This window comes from Mustelus asterias, chromosome 26, assembly GCF_964213995.1.
Source record: "Mustelus asterias chromosome 26, sMusAst1.hap1.1, whole genome shotgun sequence".
Classification (NCBI taxonomy): domain Eukaryota; kingdom Metazoa; phylum Chordata; class Chondrichthyes; order Carcharhiniformes; family Triakidae; genus Mustelus; species Mustelus asterias.
The window spans coordinates 13,990,013-14,011,959 of NC_135826.1; the positions used below are offsets into that span (position 1 = coordinate 13,990,013).

General features: G+C 46.8%; 1 protein-coding gene across 1 annotated transcript in view; it reads left to right on the top strand.

The window, feature by feature from the left end:
- LOC144479463 (receptor-type tyrosine-protein phosphatase delta-like) overlaps positions 1-21,947 on the top strand; it is a 526,436-nt gene that overhangs the window by 350,587 nt on the left and 153,902 nt on the right. The window contains exons 15-17 of the mRNA XM_078198154.1: positions 1,118-1,311; positions 7,387-7,413; positions 8,457-8,574. Of these exons, the coding sequence (XP_078054280.1) occupies positions 1,118-1,311; positions 7,387-7,413; positions 8,457-8,574 (339 nt within the window). The remainder of the gene's footprint in view (positions 1-1,117; positions 1,312-7,386; positions 7,414-8,456; positions 8,575-21,947) is intronic.

Sequence of the window (21,947 nt, forward strand, 5' to 3'; positions counted from 1 at the left end):
GGCAATGGCCTCGTGGTATAATTGCTCGACTATTAATCCAGAAACTCAGCTAATGTTCTGGGGACCCGAGTTCGAATCCCGCCACGGCAGATGGTGGAATTTGAATTCAATTTAAAAAACCTGGAATTAAGAATCTACTGATGACCATGAAACCATTGTTGATTGTCGGAAAAACCCATCTAGTTCACTAAACTCCTTTCGGGAAGGAAATCTGCCATCCTTACCTGGTCTGGCCTACATGTGACTCCAGAGCCACAGCAATAGGGTTGACTCTCAACTGCCCTCGAGCAACGAGGGATGGGCAATAAATCCTGGCCAGCTAGTGATGCCCATGTTCCACGAATGAATTTTTAAAAAATCAAGATCATATAGAAAGTCATCATATTCATTGTGCATCTTCTAATTATTTCCATTCCTTGCTGCTGTTCCCCCTTCTCCAACCTACCTGCTGGCCCCCTAAAGGCTGTCCTCGATTACTGTTCAGTGTTTAGCTGACAAAACCTGCAGGTTGAATGTGGTTCTCTCCCATGTGTGGATCAGTTGGAAAGATCGATCCAGTTGAGGTTAGAATCTGGTCGTCTCCCAGACTCTGACACGTTGGAAGTCAGACCTGGTTCTGATCCATCATCAGGCTGCCTCTGTTGCTTCTCCCTTAATAAACCTGGGAACTGGAGTACTGTATAGCGTAACAGAGAATGACATGTGAGGGTCAACTTCACCAGGGTCTTTCTCGGGAGCTGTCCTATTATTCCTGATTTATTTCAAGTCTCACAACACCAGGTTAAAGTTGAACAGGTTTATTTGGAATTACGAACTTTCGGAGTGCTGCTCCTTCCTCAGCTGAGTCATCAGGTGAGTCATCACCTGATGAAGGAGCAGCGCTCCGAAAGCTCGTGATTCCAAACAAACCTGTTCGACTTTAACCTGGTGTTGTGAGACTTCTGACTGTGTTCACCCCAGTCCAACGCCAACATCCCTACATCCTGATTTATTTTGGAGTCTGAAAGACCCTTTTGATAAGGCGGCAGCCCACTCCAAAATTCTCTACGTTCATCTTATCTAAAGAAAGGCAGCATTTTTATTTTCATTTCTAATGCCCTACACATTATTCTTGCAGTGCCCAGTGCTCCGCCGCGTAAAGTGGAGGTTGCAGCGTTAAACTCCACCGCTTTGAAGGTCATTTGGCGCTCTCCTGTCCCGAGCAAACAACACGGCCAGATTCGAGGCTATCAGGTGCACTACGTTGAGGTGGTGGATGGAGAGGCCAGGGGACAGCCGCTGATTAAGGACGTCATGCTGGCCGATGCACAGGTTAGGAAGCAAAACTAAAACGTGCTGCTTGATGGTTACTGCCATCCCATAAAACAATTGTAGGTTTAAGGTACCGATTGCTAACAAGAATCACTGGTGACAGAAACCTGTACATAATACAGTAAGAACTGCGGAAATAATCAAAAACTCTTCACTCTGATGTTACCTGAATTACTACCTTGAGTATACAGCATAATAAACCAGAGTGAGGTGAGGAGACGCTTCTTTACTGAGCGAGTTGTTATGATCGCAAACGTAATGCCTGGAAGCCGATGTAGAGTAGGGACTATGGCTTGTCCATCCCACCGCCAGAGAACCCCTGATGGGAGCCCACTTTGGCGGGACCGGAAGATTCTACCGGCAGGAAGGGCTGGAAAATCCTGCACATTGTGTCCAATTCTGGGCACCACACTTTTAGAAGGCTTTAGAGAGGGTGCGGAAAAGCATGGTTCCAGGGCTGAGGAGCTTAAGTGGACAGATTGAAGAAGCTGGGATTGTTCTCCTTAGGGAAGAGGCAGTTGAGAGGAGAATTGATATGCACAAAATCATGAGGGTGCTGGACAGGGGAGGGAGTGAGAAACTGACCATTCAGGAAAATCAGGGAATACCGGAGTTAAGGTGATTGGTAAAAGAACTAACGGTGACACAAGGGAAGCCTTTTTTATGCCATGAGTGGTTAGATCTGGAATCTGCTGCCTGAGAATGTGCTGGAGGCAGAGTTAGTCATAGCTTTCAATAAACAGCTGAAGAGAAACATCAGCAGGCTATCAGGAAAGGGAAAGGGACCATGTTGTATTTTTTGGCATTGAAGGACTTGTATAAATTTTAAGTTCTTTGCTGTTATAGTTGGCACTCTCTTCAAACATCAGATATAGTTTATTTTAGCAGTTTGGTCAATTCCTGATAACTATTTGGTTTGACTTAAAATGCAAATAGGGCAAAGTCTTTCCAATTCACTCCTTTTATAAAGAATTCCAACGGACCTAATGCCTTCCTATCTACTTCCATTGCACAGAATTTCAATGAACGGACCCACTTCTCGTTCATTCCTATCACGTAGCATTGCGGCACGGTGGTTAGCACTGCTGCCTCACAGCGCCACGGACCCAGGTTCGATTCCCGGCTTGGGTCATTCTACGTTAGGAACCTGCACGTTCTCCCTGTGTCTGCACGGGTTTCCTCCAGGTGCTCCAGTTTCCTCCCATAGTCCTAAGGGAGGAGTGTGGTTAGGTGCTGGTTAGGTGCATCGGCCATGCTAAATTCTCCCTCAGTGTACCCGAACAGGCGCCGGAGTGTGGCAACTAGGGGATTTTCACAGTAACCTCACTGCAGTGTTAATGTAAGCCTACTTGTGACACTGATAAATAATCATTAACTTTTCAAGTGAACCAAATCTTTTTCCTGTCGTTTCCATTGAATGGAATTTCAATGTTCTGAACCCCTTTTGCTCCACTTATACAGAAGTGCAGTGAAATTAACCCCTTTCCGGTTACTCTGTTGTATATAACAAAAACCCTTTCCACAGAATCACTCTCCAAAACACACACGCCACCTTAACAACCATCCCAGCCCTTTAGAACACAACAAAAGTTCCCAACCTAAGAGCCCTCCCCCGAACACACATTGCCTTAACAACCGTCCCTCCCCAAACACCTAAAATACAGCGGAACCCACACACCTGCTACCCCCTTCCTCCAGGAACCCACAAAGCAACCCCCTCCCCCAAGCCCACCACCCCTCCCACACGTCGACCAGAAATACCCCCTCTTTTTGAATGACCCCCTCCCACGCCAAGCAAGACTAACATGAATAAATAGGAAGAGTTCCAGGAGACAAGAAGACAGCAAGCCCCAATATAAAAGGCAAGGCACCAATGCAGGGCAAGAAGGATTGGCCATGAGCTGAAAGAAAAGTGGCAGAGCCAAAAGAAATGGGGACATGCTCCCTCTCTGTCCATCCCCAAACACCCTGTTATCACAAACTCCTTATAGGAGGGCAGCAACTTAGTACACCATGCATGCTGCTGAATGGTCAGCGCACTAACTTCTAATCAATCGACTGAAACCCCAACTACAGACACAATCTAATCACTTGTGTGTAATGCTGTTTGTGTGCAGTGTCTACTCTTGTTTGGGTTAGATTTAATCACTAAATGAATGATTAAATGGTCTCTGCTGCAGCATTTGCAAATTGCTTATTTCTGTTCTGGCTTTTCAAAGTCCCAATGTTGTTGGGGCGGGGAGGGGAGGTGGATAAGGCACCTCAATCTGTATTTATCAGACATGCACCTACTATCAAACACAATTGTTTGTTTTCTTTCAACCTCTCAAACCTACCCATTGAATTACAATGAATAATACCGATCTGCAGCACAGGAACAGCTCATTGGACCTGGCTGTTCTATGCTGGTATTCAGCAAGAGCCTCCTCCCATGCTCATTACCTATTCCGGTCCTGTATCCCTCTATTAGCTTCTCATACAATCCCTACAGTGTCGAAGCAGGCCATTTGGCCCATTGACTCTGCACCAACTCTCTTGCAAGGCATCTTACCCAGGCTCACTCCCCGCCCTAGCCCCATAACCCCACTCATTTGCCTCGCTCATCCCCCTAACCTGTACATCATGGGACACTAAAGGGCAATTTAGCATGGCCAATCCATCAAACCTGTGGAAGGAAACCAGAGCACCCGGAGAAGACCCATGTGGACATGGGGGGAATGTATAAACTCCACAATCACCCACGGCCAGAATTGAACCCAGGTCCCTGGCGCTGTGGGTCAGCAGAGCTAACCACTGTGCCACCGTGAACCCATATGACTTCTACCACACATGTGTCAACCCTCCCATTAAATGTGTTTGTGCATTAACTTCACGCACTCCATGAGGCAGCATGGAAAGTTCCACATTCTCATCACTCACTGTACAAGGGGATTGCTCCTAAATCCTTTGCTTGGTCTGTTAGCGGCTAACTTGTATTTATACTGCCATGTTCTTTTAAGCCCCTTCACAATGTTGAAGACCACCACTGTCTTAATCTTCTCATTTCTGTTCAAACCTTACTCACGAGTTGCATCCCGTCAATTTTCGATAGCGTCCTCGTAACTGCAGTTTGCTATATTAGGAATGGGTTAATTTTTCAAATTAAGTCTAATTCCATATCAATTATTCAGTAGAGGTCACTGATATATAAAGGGGCCGCAGGTGGCACTATTTTGTTGGAGAATTGTGTGTGAAGTTGGATCGAAGAAATAAAGGTATTTTATGATGAAGCAGAACTCATGTCTCCTTTACTCCACAGCAACCAAGAGGCTTAAACATGCTATATTGCTGACCATTTGCCAGAGTTCACATTTTGGGCAGAATCTTGTGGGCCAGGAGAGGAAATCGGCTCATTTGGGCAGTGAGAGGTGCAGTTTCTTGGTGACTTTCCAGCCATTAAAAATAGTGGACAGAACTCGGTGGGGCCTACAGTCCTCACTGGAAAATCTACCAACAAGCTCCTGGCGCACACTGTTCCATGGCCAAATCAAAAATCTCTGGCAATCCATAGACCATTTCACCTAATGATGGTACAGGTTTGCATTGATACTCACCAGCCTCCTGCATGCTCTGAGTGAGTTACGCCTCAGGGCAGACACCATTAGCAATGGAAACATATAAGCTAGGAAGGTGCAACTTTGATTCCGCAGGAAGTTAACTGACCTCGGCTCAAACAATGGTAAGAGGAGGGTGCCATGTGAAGCCTCAGCAGTCTTGCCTCAGAAGGGTTTCTGAAATAAACTGTCCACACCAATGTTCCCCAAGTAGGCCACTATGGTTTTGACCATAGCACAAAATGTGTGATAGCAAATTGGCCACCCATTTCATTCCAATCCCAATCTTCTGTTGAAAAAGGTGATTGGGTGAGGTGCCAAACTGGCCAATGGCTGAGCAGGGTGCAAAACTGGCCAATGAAGGTGCCAACTAAGATGGACATGGTGGTCAAGAAGGCGGATGGCATGCTGGCCTTCATCGGTTGGGGCGTTGAGTATAGGAATTGGGAAATCATGTTGCAGCTGTATAAGACTTTGGTTAGGCCACATTTGGAATATTGTGTACAATTCTGGTCGCCACACTACCAGAGGATGTTGATGCATTGGAAAGGGTGCAGAAGAGAGTTACCAGGATATTGCCTGGTTTGGAGGATATAGATTATGAAGAAAGGTTGAACAGACTTGGATTATTTTCGTTGGAGCGTCGGAGGATGAGGGGGGGACCTGATAGAGGTTTACAAGATTATGACAGGCTTGGATAGAGTGGATAGTCAGTCTTTTTCCCAGGGTCGAAGGGTCAATTACTCAGGGGCATAGGTTGAAACTGAGAGAGGGAAAGTTTAAAAGAGATGCAAGGGGCAAGTTTTTCACACAGAGAGTGGCGAATACCTGGAATGCGCTGCCGGAGGAGGAGGTGGTGGAAGCAGATTCTGCAACAACGTTCAAGAGGCATCTGGATAGATATATGAATAGGCAGCGAATAGAGGGATATGGACCATGTAGAGGCAAGAAAATATTATATTAGAGAGGCATTTGTGTCGGCACAGACTTGGTGGGCCAAAGGGCCTGTTCCTGTGCTGTACTGTTCTTTGTTCTTTGATTGAGTAGTGAATAAAACTGGCCAATGATTGAGCAGGGATTAAAACTGGCCAATGATTGAGCAAGAAGTAAAACTGGCCAATGATTGAGCAGGGAGTAAAACGGGCCAATGACTGAGCAGGGAGTAAAACGGGCCAATGACTGAGCAGGGAATGGCCAGTGATCTTGTTGCCCAATTTGTGCTGTTGTTGAGGACTGATTTCGCTTCTCGGCCTTTTGGCTAAGATCAAGTGTATGGACGGCAGCCCATGGTCGGCCGCACTTGGTTGAGGTCATTAGATTACGCTGAGGCTTCATATGTTTCATATGAAGCAATTTTTTAAAACGGCATCTCGGCCTTTTGGCTAAGATGCAAATGAGCTCAAGTCTTGGAGGAGGAACCTCCCCCTTCTCCAATCAGCTTGGCTCATGTAGATCAGGCCCAGGACAGGGTGGTTTGGTCGCTCGCCCTGTCTTGTCAGCCTGGATCTGAAATGTCTCAACTTGTTGAGACTCTGAATTGGATTTGATTGAATTGGAAAAGTATTTTAAAAAATAAAAAAAATTGAGGACTGATTTCACCCCCAGAGGCGTTGGAGAAGGAAAACCTGAACATTGCCTGTCTCTGCAGGATGCCAGCTTGAGTCTCAAGAAACGATCCGACACTGCTCTGACGCACTGGGCTAGGAAAATGGGTGGGTTTGGGTCAGGCAGAGAGTTAAACTCTAAAAGATTTGATCCGTAATCCAAACCTGAATCCAAGTTATCTATTTCTGACTTTATCTGATGCCTTAAGTCGGGTGACCTGCCAACCAGCTCCCAGAAGGTGGATTAGAACTTTAATGAGTTTATAATCCTACCAACAAGGCCTCTATTCAGCATGAAACTCACCACCACCAGTTATTCAATTCCCCATTCCCAATCTATCCCTGACTCCCCAAATTCCCCGCTGCAATCCAACCCCAGTCCCTTAAAATCCAATTGCCCCCAACCCCCACCAAAGACTTTCCAAACCACCTCCATCTATCTCGGATCCCCCTGCCATCTCCAATCACCACCTACCCCCCAGAAACAAACTTCCTGCACCCCTCCTCACGAGTCAGCAGCACTAACCCCCCCCCCCCTCCATCTCTCCACACCCCCCATCTCCCTCGTCCCCTCCCCCAATCTTAAAACTCCACACCGGGTGGGGAATGCCCAATTGCAGGTTCTCTGTAACTTTCTGATCGAGCGGCTCTGTGTGGGCCTGAGATGTAAATGTGCCTCCGACTGTCTCATTGCTCCCCCTTTAGTTCATTAACATTGGGACTTGACTTCTCCATCATGGGGCCCAGTCGGTCTCTGTTATGGATCTTGATAGGCTCTGAACCTAGTCAAAACAAAGCCACCTTGAAACACTTCCTTCAGCTTCGAATCTTTATGTTTATTTTGTCTCTCTTTCTCTTGCCTTCCTCCTGTTGCTCAGTGGGAGACTGACGACACTGCAGAATATGTGAGTAATGTGCCTGTTTCTCTCTGTACTCTCTTGTGTTCCCGCAGAATGCTATCATTTGATGTTCAGAAATGCTACAGATATTGGTTTCCTGCATTTAGAAGCATGATACCCTGATTGCTATTGTTTGGTTTTCCGTTTGGCTTTCTGCTGATGGTGTTTAATCGCAATATTTTCAACATCTAGAATCTGCAGTCAAGAAATTCCCTCCCCTTCCTCCTGTCGGTGTCACTCTGTAATCCTTGTGCCACTGCAGCAGTAAATGTGGACCTTCTAACCATGCAGGCCTGGCACCATGTCCCCAACTGGCACTGTGCCCGGTGACCTGCCGGGGTGAGTCTTCGGGGAAAAGAGCTGAGCTCTGAATGCCGGTCGAAGCCGGCACCTGAATTATTCAGCAGACTCCGGGAATCAATAACAGGGTTAATGTTAGCCTGCTTGTGACACTAATCAATAAACTTTATACTTAAACTTTAAATATGTGCCCCTGCTACCCTGAGACCTTCTTCCAAGTGATGTTAACAAAGAGGAAAACTGAGAGGGCGGCAGAGTGGTTAGCACTGTTATCTCTCAACGCCAGGGACCTGGGTTCAATTCCCGGCTCGGGTCACTGTCTGTGTGGAGTCTGCACGTTCTCCCCGTGTCGGCGTGGGTTTCCTCCGGGTGCTCCGGTTTCCTTCCACAGTCCGAAAGACGTGCTGGTTAGGTGTATTGACCATGCTAAATTCTCCCTCAGTGTGCCGAACAGGCACCAGGGTGTGGCGACTAGGGGATTTTCACAGTTACTTCATTGCAGTGTTAATGTCAGCCTACTTGTGACACTAATAAATAAACTTTAAACTTTAGGATGAAATTCTGTTGTGATTTCCAGGGTTGCGTCTGTACTAAAGGATTCTGCTCTGAATATTATTATTGCATGTTTCTTGGCTCTTAGTTTGAGAGTGTCAGTGTTGTACTCGCAATTGCTTCAATTCTTTTGAATTTCACCAATTTCAATTTCCTAATCGTCTTCTCAAAAAACAAAATTATGTTTCCAATGATAGGAGATGATCATTTCTGGACTGCAGCCAGAAACGATGTATTCCATCACTGTGGCAGCCTACACGACAAAGGGTGATGGGGTACGCAGCAAGTCGAAGCTGGTGGTCACCAAAGGCTCAGGTTAGTCAGCTGCCTCTTTGATCCTATGTAGTTGAAGCAGTGAAGGTGAGCGCTGCCTTATTCCTCCTTTGATGTATTGTCTTCTTTTCCAGCCATCTTTCTTCCCTCTGCATCCCTTACCCAAGTGAACAGCCCGTAGAATCTCATCACCTGGTGTTGCAGGTTGCTCTCTTCCCCCGCTACGGGGAATATAGTCTTGTCAGACGCCTTTAGATTCGTCCTTCTGTGAGGAGGTCATGAGACAGGATTCGGGAGCAGAAACTGAGTTCACCTTCCCTATCCTCCAGGCTTCGAAGTCCTTCGTAGTGTTCCTAACATCATCCCGGCTGGGTCAGCCGGAGTTGCTTTCCTTGGAACAGAGAAGGCTGAGGGGGGAGCCTCTGATTGAGGTGTACAAAATTATGAAGGACATAGATAGGAAGAAACATTTCTCCTTAGCAGAGGGGTCAATAACCAGGGGGTATAGATTTAAGTTAAGGGGCAGAAGATTTAGCAGGGATTTGAGGAAAGGTATTTCACCCAGAGGGTGGTGGGGATCTGGAACACACTGCCTGAAAGGGTGGCAGAGGCGGGGACCCTCACAACGGTGGCACAGTGGTTAGCACTGCTGCCTCACAGCACCAAGGACCCTGGTTCGATTCCTGGCCTGGGTCACAGTCTATACGTTCTCCTCATGTTTATGTGGGTTTCCTCCAGGTGCTGCGGTTTCCTCCCACAGTCCGAAAGACATGCTGGTTAGGTGCCTTGGCCATGCTAAATTCTCCCTCAGTGTACCTGAACAGGTGCCAGAGTGTGGCGCCTAGAGGATTTTCACAGTAACTTCATTGAAGTTTTAATATAAGCCTACTTGTGACACTAATTAAAAAAAACATTGAAGGAGCATTTAGATGAGTACTTGAAATGCCGAGCATACAAGGCAAGGGACCAAGTGCTGGAAAATGGGATTAGAATAGATCGGTATTTGATGGCCAGTACAGACATGGTGGGCCGAAAGATCTCATTTTTGGCTGTAAAACTCTTATGACTCTATGACTGTAACAGTAGCTAACTCAACACTGGCTGCATTTGAACCTGGGTTTGGTTTGACCATTCTGTGCCTTAACCAGTGAATATATCATATTCACTAACTTCTATTGTAAATCTCGGCAGTGAACCGATATTTCTACCATTGTCTCACCACCTGTCAAGCAAAATTGTTTAAAGATAAATTGAAGTCCAAGAGAAGATGGGAACATTGAGGCTTCAGATTAGGGGAGGGAGAGATGGATATCATTGAGGCTTTAATTCCACAGAGAGATGGACAAATAGAGGTTTACAGCACGGAAACAGGCCCTTCAGCCCAACTTGTCCATGCCGCCCTTTTTTTTAAACCCTTAAGCTAGTCCCAATTGCCCGCATTTGGCCCTTATCCCTCGATACCCATCTTACCCATGTAACTCTCTAAACGCTTTTTAAAAGACAAAATTGTACTTGCCTCTACTACTACCTCTGGCAGCTCGTTCCAGACACTCACCGTCCTCTGTGTGGAAAAAAATGCCTCTCTGGACCCTTTTGTATCTCTCCCCTCTCACCTTAAACCTATGCCCTCTAATTTTAGACTCCCATATCTTTGGGAGAAGATGTTGACTATCTAGCTGATCAATGCCCCTCATTATTTTATAGACCTCTATAAGATCTCCCCTCAGCCTCCTACGCTCCAGAGAAAAAAGTCCCAGTCTAACCAGCCTCTCCTTATAACCATCAAGTCCCGGTAACATCCTAGCAAATCTTTTCTGCACTCTTTCGAGTTTAATAATATCCTTCCTATAAAAGGGTGACCAGAATTGTACACAGTATGTACACAAATGTGACTGAGACCTGAATTCCAAGTGAGGGAGGAACGGAAGTTCAGTAATATTCACTCAGCCATCTCTTGAGTCCAAGGAATAGCTGAGTGAATATTTCTGAACTTCATAATATTTTGGATTTATTCCTGCATTAGTTTAAAGGATTGTTACTACAAAGAAAGTACCTGGTTACAGTTTCATGGCAAGCAGCTGTTTCCTTGCAGGGGGAGCAATCTACTTGTTGCTGTTTTAAAGCAAGAGTACATTCTCCCATTAATATTTCTTGAGGGAATGTATTGCTTTGTGAGGAGATGGAATGTTATTGCTCTGTTTCTCAGTTTGAATGAGGAATTATTGACATGTCTCTGTTTCCGGATGGAGGGCTATTATTGTCTTATTAGCAATGTTGAGAGAGACAATTAGGCATTGATTCACAGTGGTTAAACTGTGAAGTTGTTAAGGCCAATGGGCTGTGTGTGCGTGCACGTGTTAGCGTGTGCACGTGCACTGGCATGTGTGTGTTTGCTGGCGTATGTGTGTGTACACACGTTAGTGTGTACTTATGTTAGTGTGTGTGTGGGTGCACTGGCATGTTTGTGTGTATGCTGACGTGTGCACATGCATGTTAGTGTTTGCACATGTCTGTGTGTGTGTGTGCATTGGCGTGTTTGTATATGCTGACATGTGTGCACTGGCATGTATGTCTGCACACGTTAGTGTGTGCATGTGTTAGTGTGTTTGTGCATGTGTTAATGAGTGTGTGTGGGTGGAATTTAATGTAGGCGATGGGTGTGTCTCCTGTTGACTGGAGACCTGTGGCAGCCCCACATCACCTCTTTCTGGGAAAGCCCACTGTATCAAGAACCAATCAGGCACCTAACTGGGCAGGGGCGACTCTGGCCCCAGGAGCTAAAATCCCACCCCTCCAAGCACTGCCAACCAATCAGAGGCCAGCAGCTCTTCATTGCTTGGCAACGTCACCGGGGCAGGTGGTGGCAGCAGCTGGTACTGAACCCACCCTAGGCCCTGGATGGCAGATTGACACAGGCACAGCTGGAGGTTGGTTGTAAGAGAGTGGGCTCATTTGCAGGGGCAGCGCCGGTAGCTCTTAACAGCCCTCCCCAAATCAGGCACGGAGTGTCTTTGAACGAGGGACCCCTTTAGAATCCCACAAGCAACCCTGACAGGGTTTCCCTTTTGGTCTTCTTGTATGGCAAGCCCCCAGCCCACTGCTGTGAATACCAGCGATGGTGGAATGAGGCACTCAGGTGGGCATTCGTTTCCCACCCAAGGGCCTCAATTGGCGGCAGGACAGGAAGGCCGCTCAAACGCTCTTGTGCCCCAGACTGAATCAGGGCAAAGGTAGGTCCCCCCCTCTGCCGCCCTCCCACCTGATTAAATGCTCCCCCACCTCCAAACCCACCAAAGAGGAGAGCATTCAATGCCACCCTGTGTGGGTGTGTTGTATGCGTGCATGTGGTGTGCGTGTACGAATGTGTGTGCATAGGTGCGTGTGCATACATGTGCTTGTGTGTGTGCTTGTGTGTGTCTGCGTGTATGGGTTTAGGGGGAGGGAAAGACCGTTTCCATTTTGTTTGCTGCTGGTGGAATCACCAGTACCCCGAGAGTTACAGCTGGGCAGCTGTGGGACACGTGCAAGAGGCAAGTGAGCAATGGATCCTCCCGTTTAATCGAGCTATAAATGAGGGACTCTGAGCACAGCCTGTGAATGTTCCACGGAGAGCCTCTGTCCTATTTCCTGGAGTAAGAAGTCTCACAACACCAGGTTAAAGTCCAACAGGTTTATTTGGTAACAAAAGCCACGAGCTTTCGGAGCGCTGCTCCTTCGTCAGGTAAATGGGAGTTCTGTTCACAAACAGGGCATATAAAGACACAAACTCAATTTACAAACTTTTGGTTGGGAATGCAAGTCTTTACAGGTAATCAAGTCTTAAAGGTACAGACAATGTGAGTGGAGAGAGGGTTAAGCACAGGTTAAAGAGATGTGTATTGTCTCCAGACAGGACAGTTAGTGAGATTTTGCAACCCCAGGCATGTCGTGGGGGTTACAGATAGTGTGACATGAACCCAAGATCCCGGTTGAGGCCGTCCTCATGTGTGCGGAACTTGGCTATCAGTCTCTGCTCAGCGACTCTGCGTTGTCGTGTGTCGTGAAGGCCGCTTTGGAGAATGCTTACCCGAAGATCAGAGGCCGAATGCCCGTGACTGCTGAAGTGCTCCCCAACAGGAAGAGAACACTCCTGCCTGGTGATTGTCGAGCGGTGTTCATTCATCCATTGTCGCAGCGTCTGCATGGTTTCCCCAATATACCATGCCTCGGGACATCCTTTCCTGCAGCGCATCAGGTAGACAACGTTGGCCGAGTGGTACATTGGGGAGACCATGCAGACGCTGCGACAACGGATGAATGAACACCGCTCGACAATCACCAGGCAGGAGTGTTCTCTTCCTGTGGGGGAGCACTTCAGCGGTCACGGGCATTCGGCCTCTGATCTTCGGGTAAGCGTTCTCCAAGGCGGCCTTCAATGACAATGAAGAGTCGCTGAGCAGAGACTGATGGCCAAGTTCCGCACACATGAGGACGGCCTCAACCGGGATCTTGGGTTCATGTCACACTATCTGTAACCCCCATGGCTTGCAGCTCCGAAAGCTTGTGTGGCTTTTGCTACCAAATAAACCTGTTGGACTTTAACCTGGTGTTGTTAAACTTCTTACTGTGTTTACCCCAGTCCAACGCCGGCATCTCCACATCATGACCCCCATGACTTGCCAGGGCTAGAAAAATCTCACTAACTGTCCTGGCTGGAGACAATACACATCTCTTTAATCTGTGCTTAACCCTCTCTCCACTCACATTGTCTGTAGCTTTAAGACTTGATTACCTGTAAAGACTCGCATTCCAACCATTATTTTGTAAATTGAGTTTGTGTCTTTATATGCCCTGTTGTGAACAGAACTCCCATTCACCTGATGAAGGGTCAGTGCTCCGAAGGCTAGTGGCTTGTGCTACCAAATAAACCTGTTGGACTTTAACCTGGTGTTGTGGGACTTCTTACTGTGTTTACCCCAGTCCAACGCCGGCAGCTCCACATCATACTTCCTGGAGAGCAGAATGCAGAGGAGGAGAGCAGGAGCAGTGTGCACTCAGACTCGATCCTCGGAGATCTTTGTTAGGTGTTAATTAAGGGAACATCAGCCCAGGAATTGCCATTAGTGATAACAGGTGATGGGTGCTGACTTGCAGCCCGATGATGTTTATCTCGCTGTTATTTTAATGGAGGTGCTACCCCAGTTAGGAAGACAAGTTAATGCCTGCATTAAAATAACAGACAGAAAAATGTCGCACCAATGTGTTAAGCAGTCGTCAGTTAGCACTGTCAACAGAAACTTCTTGCTGACGGACTTCTCTCACCTGCTGTGAGAACTGTGTTGGCTATTAACTGGCATGGAGCCAGATAACTGGATCACTTCGAACCCGCATCCTTTCAGCAAGTAGAAATTCCTTTCCTCGTGATTTGCTGATGTTTTCATCCATTACCTGCAGCACCCCTGCCCACCTCAGGGTCTGTGTGTGTGTGTGTGTGTGTGGTCTGCAGTGCTTTCTGGTGAGTTCCCAGGTTGGTGTGGAGTGGGGGGGGGGGAATTAACTGTGTTGTCACTATTTTGGTACATTGCAGCCCGATTAGATGAAAAACACATTTTGTGCACCGTTTGTCAAATCCAAATGTGTGGATGTCACACACGTGAGAGTGTCTCTAAATATCACTCACAGGGAAACACAGGCGGCAGGTGAGATAGAGCAGGTCCGATAACAAATTGCCAGAGAACAAACCTTGGCAGCAACCTTCCCTGCAAATCCTGGCCAGGCACCTGTTATTATTTACAGCCCCCCCCGCCTGTTTTAAAGGGGGGCCTTTAATCTCGGACTCCATTTGTGGAGCAGTACGTCCGCTAGAGGAACCACTGTGTGGCGCAAATGTGATCCTTTCGTTTCTCGAGTCCCGCAGCGCTCCCAGCATCAGATTATGTGGAATTTGAAGCACAGAAACGGGCCATTCGGCCTAGCTGCACTCTGCCAGGATCTATGCTGCACTCTAGCACCCCCCACTCCTCCTACTTCAGCTAGGTCTTTTTTTATTCATTCGTGGGACATGGCCAGCATTTATTGCCCTTCCCTAGTTGCCCCTGAGAAGGTGGTGGTGAGCTGCCTTCTTGAATCGCTGCTGTCCACGTGCTGTGGGTTGACCCACAATGCTGTTAGGGAGGGAATTCCAGGATTTTGACCCAGTGTCTGCGAAGGAACGGTGATATATTTCCAAGTCAGGATGGTGAGTGACTTGGAAGGATACTTGCAGGTGATGGTGTTCCCATGTATCTGCTGTCCCTGTTCTTCTAGATGGAAGTGCTCGTGTGTGTTTGGAAGGTGCTGTCTGTGGATCTTTGGTGAATCTCTGCAATGCATCTTGTAGATAGTACACACTGCTGCAAGAAAAGTGAGAGAAACAATGAGACTGGGAAGAATAAGGAGGAAGGTAGACCCAGACCCTAAGTTGTTAACTGGATCCACGCTAGTTGGTGAAGTTAAAACTAAGACACAACAGCTTTCTTTGCTGGAGAAAGTTGACTGACTGAATTCACTGTCACGACTCCCCCAACCCGCCAGTGTTCCAGCTATCCCCGTTTATAAGTGTATCTGTTTAATAATGGAATTGCCATTAAATCTTAACAACGTGAGAAGGTGCTGTCTGAGGATCTTTGGTGAATTGCTGCAGTGCATCTTGTAGATAGTACACACTGCTATAAGAAAAGTGAGAGAAACAGTGAGACTGGGAAGAATGGGAAGGGGTTATGCGGAATGTTTGATGGGAGTAGTTTTGGTCTGGAAAACCTCTGAGTACAGTTCAAGAGGAAGGAAATGCTGGAGTTAATGGAATAGGCAGTTGGAACAGTGGGCCACGGTACAATCCCACCAGAAACTGAGCACCAAACGTCAGAGGAGAAAGGGGAGATCAGTAAAAATGAGGCTGTGATATCATTGTTTAAAGTTTATTTATCAGTGTCACAAGTAGGTTCACATTAACAATCCAGTGGAGTTACTGTGAAAATCCCCCAGTCACACTCTGCACCTGCTCGGGCACACTGAGGGAGAATTTAGCATGGTCAATGCACCTAACCAGCCTGTCTTTCAGACTGTGGGAGGAAACCGGAGCACCCGGAGGAAACCCACGCAGACACGGGGAGAATGTGCAGACTCCACACAGACAGTGACCCGAGCCGGTAATCGAACCCTTGAACTCTGTTTGTCATTTCTATGGATGTGTTCGCCTGTTTACTTTGAATAGGCTCCATACCACAATAACTGGGCGGCACGGTGGTACCGTGGTTAGCACTGCTGCCTCACAGCGCCAGAGACCCGGGTTCAATTCCTGGCTTGGGTCACTGTCTGTGTGAAGTTTGCACGTTCTCCCCGTGTCTGCATGGGTTTCCTCTGGGTGCTCCGGTTTCCTCCCACACTCCAAAGATGTGCGGGTTAGGTGGATTGGCCGTGCTAAATTGCCCCTTAATGTCTGGGGGATTGGCTAAGGTAAATGCGTGGGGTTATGGGGATAAGGCCTGGGTGGGATTGTGGTCAGTGCAGACTCGATGGGCCGAATGGCCTCCTTCTGCACTGTAGGATTCTATGATTCTATGAATAATGACAGAGAGAGGAATTTATATACACTCACTAAGCATTCTTAGGGTAACGTAACCAACAGTAGTTTTCATCTGCAGAGACAAACCCCTCTCGAACCTGCCCTGACACCAGCGACGATATAAGGGGACTCTGATAAAGTCACAGGCAGGAATGTAAAGCACCTTGTAACAGTGGCAGTTCCTCGTTGCAGCACGTCTCCTCTGCCAGCCCTACATTAATACAGGACAGACTCTGATCACAGGCTACTGTCAGCGTTTCCACAATGTAACTGGGTAATCGTTCTGAGCAAGGGTGCAGGCGGTGCGGGGAAATCAAGTAACATGAAAGCATGAAGGTAGAAGGCAATTTGTGATGTTAAATACGGTGCCATTAAAATGCAGGCAGCTGTCGATAACAAGCCTTGATTCCAATAGAATAAAAATTCTTGCATCGGTGTGCACTTCCTGTCGACATTTTCCATTATAAATTCCTGTAACAGCGTGTATAATGGAAACTGTCGAAGTTTAACCTGTCGTGCTGTAATTATACCCTCGGCCCACTCACCGTGGTGATAGGGCATACCGCAACTGGCAGGAGTGTGTAATTACAGCGCGGCAGACTTGCTTCGGCAATTTCAATTATTAATACCGAGAGGAATTTGTAACAGAGAGACAAAAATAAGAACAGCAGGTATGACTTTAAATTGGGGACCAATTAAATTTTCCCGCAGTTACCCACACCCCCCACTCTTTAACCCTGTTGTATCAGAAGATTAATGAATTGGTCTCCACTCCCTGTGTGTGACTCCGTGGGACATCAGCTAGTGTGTGTGCGTATAGAGATATATATGGCAAATGTCTATCTGAACATACACGATATTAATAAAAGTCCTTGCAATTTTGTTTTAGCAAACCGATGCGTTTTGATCTAAACCATGTCACGATACAAGGACTCAGCTAGGGGAACCACTGGGAGAAATCCCAAATCCCCATTAATCTCTAGTCATTTGCTATTCTGCAACAAATTCTCGATACTAACAATAATTTATTCCCAATGACCACAGTGTTAATTTGTACAGCAGAGGCTGTCACTTTGCTCAGTCCTCCAGTAAAACATTTGAACTTCGTTGTAACTCTTAATCTGTACCGAGAAATACATTCCCCTTTATTAGCCGCATTCACCATCGCGTTTTCACGTTTCATTCAGTGTGAGCTAACGTGTCATTGTGGGTCCAGAGGCCTTCTATTCATCCCGCACTTCCCTGAACTTCCCCGACGCTGCTCCCTCTTGTAGGCCGAGCAGGAATGTGAGGTCCGCTCAGGAATCTCACCCCATTTTGTTGCTTTCTTTCCTGTGTGGGTGCTGGTGGAGCATTGGGCAATGGTAGGAGTGGTGATTAACCTGCGTCCGGCAACACTCCACGCAACCACACTCCAGCAAGAGTCACTTCAAATCACTTAGGACCAAACTGGAGCTGATTTTTATTCTCCTCCTCCTGCCGTCAGTCACACTTGTCATGAGCAGTCGGCAAGAACAGGAGGGCACTCAACACTCTAATGCCTGTCATTGTTCAGCCTACGCCATAGAGCTGTGGGTATCTTTGTCCTGTAGTCAGTGGGGCACCTAAGTGTAGTTTATTATTGCAATAAGTCTTCGGAGGCAGAAGTCCCTTCACCAAAATCCCTTTATTTACAAACTCTAACAGCAGTACACAGAGTGCTCGCAGTTTGCAGTCTACCTCCGGGGGTATCAGAGGAACTGACACTCCCAGTTCAGGACAAGGCAAAGGCTCCCTGATTGGCCCATAAATTGGATCCTTAATCAGGGAGTTCATACTCCAATAGGCCAATCACAATGGCCTGATTGAAGTCATTGCAATTATTAATGTCACAAGTAGGCTGACATTAACACTGCAATGAAGTTGCGGTGAAAATCCCCTAGTCGCCACACTCCGGTGCCTGTTCGGATATACTAAGGGAGAATTTAGCATGGCCAATCCACCTAACCTTTCGACTGTGGGAGGAAACCGGAGGAAACCCACGCAGACACGGGGAGAATGTGCAAACTCCACACAGACAGTGACCCAAGTCGGGAATCGGACCCGGGTCCCTGGCGTTGTGAAGCAGCAGTGCTGACCACTGTGCCACCCCAGTCAACAGATTCAAGAGAAGTGACGGGCACGTGAGGTGACAAAAATAAAAGGAAGGAAATAAACAATATAAAATAGCCATTTTCTTTATCACTTTCTAACCTTTCTACTCCATCTCAATGAAATATCTGGATAAATGACCTACCTTGCACACAACTTATTGGCTTTGGCATTGATTTGTTCGCTGTAGCGAGATTGGAATTGGCTGGCCTCAGTATCTTGCCGGCATATTGCCTGCCTGGAAATGTAACCCGCGTCGCACCTGGAAAGTGTTGATTTAGATGTGCCTCTTGGGCTGTGCTCTGGTGAGTTTGCTGCTGACTTGCACATCATGGCTGGGAAATGGTAAACACGTCCAGGTAATGACTGCAGTCAGGCGCTGGCTGGCAGTTGGCTTGTTGGTGCTTTGCCAACAAGCGGTTTTGACAGGAACAGATTGGAGCCGCAGTTAAACCAAGGATTCTTAATGTAAGGCAGCCCTTGTGGTCGTCAACTGCACATTCCCTCAATGTCACAGCCTGACTTCACCGTGTGCAGTCAAATGTCCTCCGGTGGAATGGGCTTCAGCAGTTTGCAAGTTGAAGAATGACCCAAAAAACTCTGTTGACAATTTCAGTGTTAAGTACATAAAAACAAGCACTGCAGAGAAGTTGCTAAGTACGCCAGCCGGTTCGAAAGCTAACTTCAGCTAGGATTGTGACACTGCAAGTGGGCAAGTGCGAGGTCGTACACTTTGGAAAAAAGAATAGAGGCATGGACTATTTTCTAAACGGTGACAAAATTCATAATGCTAAAGTGCAAAGGGACTTGGGAGTCCTAGTCCAGGATTCTCTAAAGGTAAACTTGCAGGTTGAGTCCGTAATTAAGAAAGCAAATGTAATGTCATTTATCTCAAGAGGCTTGGAATACAAAAGCAGGGATGTACTTCTGAGGCTTTATAAAGCACTGGTTAGGCCCCATTTGGAGTACTGTGAGCAATTTTGGGCCCCACACCTCAGGAAGGACATACTGGAGCGGGTCCAGCGGAGATTCACACGGATGATCCCAGGAATGGTAGGCCTGACATACGATGAACGTCTGAGGATCGTGGGATTATATTCATTGGAGTTTAGGAGGTTGAGGGGAGATCTGATAGAAACTTACAAGATAATGAACGGCTTAGATAGGATGGACGTAGGGAAGTTGTTTCCATTAACAGGGGAGACTAGGACGCGGGGGCACAGCCTTAGAATAAAAGGGAGTCACTTTAGAACAGAGATGAGGAGAAATTTCTTCAGCCAGAGAGTGGTGGGTCTGTGGAATTCATTGCCACAGAGGGCTGTGGAGGCCGAGACGTTGAGCATCTTCAAGACAGAAATTGATAAATTCTTGATTTCTCGAGGAATTAAGGGCTATGGGGAGAGAGCGGGTAAATGGAGTTGAAATCAACCATGATTGAATGGTGGAGTGGACTCGATGGGCCGAATGGCCTTACTTCCGCTCCTATGTCTTATGGTCTTATTAGGTTTCAATCCCCTGAGTTCGGAGGGTGTTTGGAGTGGGAGGAACAAGAGAAAAATAAATAAAATCAGAAAACTAAGGCCATTTTCACTTGCTGGATAAAGGTGGACAGTCCTTAACCAGCAACATTCAGAGAACAGAATTCAGTAATTAGCTCATCAAAGAGAGTCAAGCCAGCACCAACCTCTGATTTCACTCACGGAAAGAGTTTTAACAACACCACGTTAAAGTCCAACAGATTTATTTGGTAGCAAATACCATAAGCTTTCGGAGCGCTGCTCCTTCGTCAGATGGAGTGGAAATGTGCTCTCAAACAGTGCACAGAGACACAAAATCAAGTTACAGAATACTGATTAGAATAGAACACTAACACTTGCTGGTTCACTCATGGGGCCAGCAAGTGTTAGTGTTCAGGGTACCTCGGAATCAAAAGATGGGAAGGAGCCTCCAAGCCAGCAACAAAACAAGACCAGAACCATTTTTTTAAATTCATTCGTGGGTCATTGGTGTTGCTGGCTGGCCAGCATTTATTGCCCATCCCTAGTTGCCCTTATCTAGAGGGCAGTTGAGAGTCAACCACATTGCTGTGGCTCTGGAGTCACATGTAGACCAAACCAGGTAAGGGCAGAGGTGGCACAGTGGTTAGCACTGCTGCCTCACAGCGCCAGGGACTCGGGTTCAATTCCGGCCTTGGGTCACTGTCTGTGTGGAGTTTGCACGTTCTCCAAACTTCCTCCGGGTGCTCCAGTTCCCTCCCACAGTCCAAAGATGTGCAGGTTAGGCGAATTGGTCATGCTAAATTGTCCTTCAGTGTACCCGAACAGGCGCTGAAGTGTGGCGACTAGGGGATTTTCACAGTAACTTCATTGCAATGTTGATGTAAGCCTACTTGTGACACTAATAAATAAACTTTAACTTTAAAGGACATGAGTGAACCAGATGTGTTTTCCCTACAATCGACAATGGTTTCTTGGTTATCATAAGATTCTTAACTCAAGAGTTTTTTAAAAATTCAAATTCCACCATCTGCCATGATTCGAACCCAGTTCCCCAGAACATTAGCTGAGTTTCTGGATTAATTGTCTAGCGATAATACCACTGGGCCATCATTTGCCTGATACCAGAGGGAAGGGTAGCACATCAGTGATGGAGTACAGAGGAGAACTGGTGTCGTAGACACTGCAGCACTTGAGATGTGAGGCCAGCCATGGATGCTGAGAACCTTGAGGGATCAATGTTAATTTAAGCTGGCTTTTCCGTGTGTTTAAATAAAATGACAACTGTACCAATGTTCCTTTGTGCAGTTAATTGATTTCAGATAAAGTGGAAATTATATGACAGAGCAGTCCAAAGACAGAGGGTGATAGCTGACAGACGCCATGCTTACACCAAGGCAATGCTGCTGGATTCAGTCCTAATGGCTGATTGATCCTGGCAACATTCAACTCACACAGGGCCATCCTGTTTTAGTAAGGCATGTTCTGCATGGTTCTGGATGGTGCGTGTGCCTTGGCATCAACAAAATAAACAACCAATGATTTGATTTGATTTATTATTGTCATATGTACACAGTGAAAAGTATTGTTTCTTGCGCACTATACAGACAGAGCATACCGTACATAGAGAAGGAAAGGAGAGAGTGCAGAATGTGGCGTTACAGTCATAGCTAGGGTGCAGAGAAAGATCAACATAGTGCGAGGTAGGTCCATTCAAAAGTCGCAGGGAAGAAGCTGTTCTTGAGTCGGTTGGTACGTGACCTCAGACTTTTGCATTGTTTTCCCGACGGAAGAAGGTGGAAGAGAGAATGTTTGTCATGGAAAGAACCTCCTTTGAGTGCTGTGAACAAGTTGAAGCACAGACACATTGCAAACATGTCCAAAACCAGCACTTTGTGTTTTGAGCAGAATCTAAATATTTTACTTTACTTAACATATGTTCCATGTGGGATGAAATAAACCTGGAATTATGGATAACTGAAAGGCAATACAGGCCCAAATCTGAATCGTGGGGATCAGCGGGTTTTGTACAAAGTTAGTGGATACGCGGGAGCTGGGATCTAATCAGAGAGTTTGAATGACTTCTTTACAGAATGGACAACCCAGGACAAATGAACAAGTTGCACTTCCCCTGAGGAATGTGCTAGTTTATGTACAGCACGATGGATATTGGGGCCGGGTGGCAGACTATAATCCAACTGAGGAGT